Genomic DNA, 1,987 nt, shown 5'->3' with positions numbered 1-1,987 from the left:
ACGTTTACGTTTTTGGTTTATGTTTACAAAAATTTTATAAACTGATTTTTGTTTATTTTTAGAAAAACATAAATAATAAACCCGTTTGGTTTAGACAAAATATTTGAAAATTTTTGAAAATATAAACTAAGAAACATGTTTGTTAAGGCCTAATTTTTTTTTTAAAATTTTTTTTTTAATTTTTTTAAAATTTTTTTTGACAATGGGATCATACACATTATCCATAATAATCATATTGATACAATATCAACCATAGATAAATTTAATAACCATAATAAACCATAATGTTCATAACAACTTACAAACTATAATAATAACATCTCAATTCTTCCATAAACCATAAAAAAAACATCTTCCACAATCTATTATACGCATAAATAATATTTCAATTGTTTCCGAGAGATTCCCAAATTTGACCAACAATTTGATTCCTTACATCAGACATGTGACGTAATTGAGGTTGACTAATGTCTAAGTCAATTGGTTGCTGAGAACTACTTCCTGCATGTGTCGAGCTGCTACTACCACCTCCACTAGGCCCATCATCTTCAACGATACGATCTCGATTGGCCCATTCAGCGAACAATGTGTCACTTTGAGAATGTGTCCTTATCCAGTTGTGTATTGTACAACATGCAATGGGGATGTATCTCTGCGTCTTAGTTGAATACGGAGGCATGTCTCTCAAAATTGGAAAACGAACCTTCAAGACACCGAAGCATCTCTCAATCACATTGCGCAGTGAGGAGTGTCGGTAATTGAACATTTGCTTCTTGTTTCTTGGTTGTCGACGTTGATTACGAAACTCATTTGGATGGTACCTCTCACCACAGTATGGCGATAAAAAGCTAGGCATATTTGTATAACCCGAGTCGACAACATAGTATTTATCTGTTCAACGTGTATGTATCTATTATTATGGGTTGACAAAAGAATATTCATTATAAATTAACAAAATGCCATATAATACGTACCTGTTGGTGGCATTGGAAATAAATTTGTTGGATCATGTATGGTTTCAATGAACACTCTAGAATCATTTGCAGTGCCCTCCCAACCAGCCAATACATACGTAAATCACATATCAAATGAGCAAACACACATTACATTTTGCGTTGTAACTGTATGCTTACCCCGATATGGTATTTGCTCTGATGCTGGCACCCTTGCAGATATGTGGGTACCATCAATTGCTCCAACACAATCCTATTTGACAAATGACTTTAATAATGTAGGATATTTTACTAAAATTTATATTTCAAATATTCTGTTAGTGATTACCTTAAAAAAAGGATAGAAGCGTGGATTATGTCGAATTTCTGCAGGCACCTCATCAAAATCTAGAGGCCTTGTAACTTGTTTACCAAGCCTACACACTGCCTTCAAGACTCGGTTGAAGTATTTGGAAATGGTCTGGCCAGAATGTTGAAATCGCTCTTGGACAACACGATTTCCTTCGTTGTGACCAATTGTTAGCAAAAATATACAAACTTGCTCTTGGACAGTCAAATAACGTGAGTGTTCCAGTTTACCATATACCTTAAGTGCCTCGCACAAATTAATAAATACATCTGGTTCCATTCTAAAATTTTCCTTAGACCTTCTTTCATGGCCATTCAATATTTCTAATACGTAGTCATGTCCTTGTAATATGGACATTCGGCATGGTCTAGGTTGAAGGTAAGTATTACAATACTCATGTAGTGCTACACACACACCAGAAATTGTATATTTTCATCGTCACTGTCTGAGTCAAAACTCAAATCAAGAGCATGCATCGGCTCCATATATATCACTGTGATATTGTGCTGACCCCTTAAAAACAAAAGTATTAGTGATAATGAAAATACATGAAATAATGGTCACACAATAATTTTTTCTTTCATTGATTTTTTTTCAGTTTTAACCATTTCGTTTGGTCCAATTCAAATGTTGGCTCCATATATTTTAATTTCATATCACTTTAAAATAATTAAAATAATTTCAT

General features: G+C 33.5%; 1 protein-coding gene across 1 annotated transcript; it reads right to left on the bottom strand.

The window, feature by feature from the left end:
- Positions 1-385: 385 nt before the first annotated feature.
- LOC114285365 (uncharacterized) lies at positions 386-1,581 on the bottom strand. The gene is made up of 3 exons (XM_082897025.1): positions 1,282-1,581; positions 1,134-1,206; positions 386-891 (listed from the first exon to the last, which is right to left on the bottom strand). Exons 1-3 carry the CDS (start codon positions 1,579-1,581, stop codon positions 386-388), a joined length of 879 nt encoding a protein of 292 aa, XP_082753151.1.
- Between the last annotated feature and the right edge of the window lie 406 nt (positions 1,582-1,987).

Source organism: Camellia sinensis, chromosome 12, assembly GCF_055761805.1.
Source record: "Camellia sinensis isolate YWXY chromosome 12, ASM5576180v1, whole genome shotgun sequence".
Lineage (NCBI taxonomy): Eukaryota > Viridiplantae > Streptophyta > Magnoliopsida > Ericales > Theaceae > Camellia > Camellia sinensis.
Note: the sequence above shows the minus strand (reverse complement) of the source record. Positions and strands in the feature narration are given on the sequence as shown.

Coding starts and splice junctions, on each gene's coding strand:
- LOC114285365 (XM_082897025.1), bottom strand. CDS start 1,581: ATGGAACCAGATGTATTTATTAATTTGTGCGAGGCACTTAAGGTATAT. Junction 1,207..1,281: donor GCTTCTATCCTTTTTTTAAG/GTAATCACTAAC, acceptor TTTGTCAAATAG/GATTGTGTTGGAGCAATTGA. Junction 892..1,133: donor AGAGCAAATACCATATCGGG/GTAAGCATACAG, acceptor CACGTTGAACAG/ATAAATACTATGTTGTCGAC.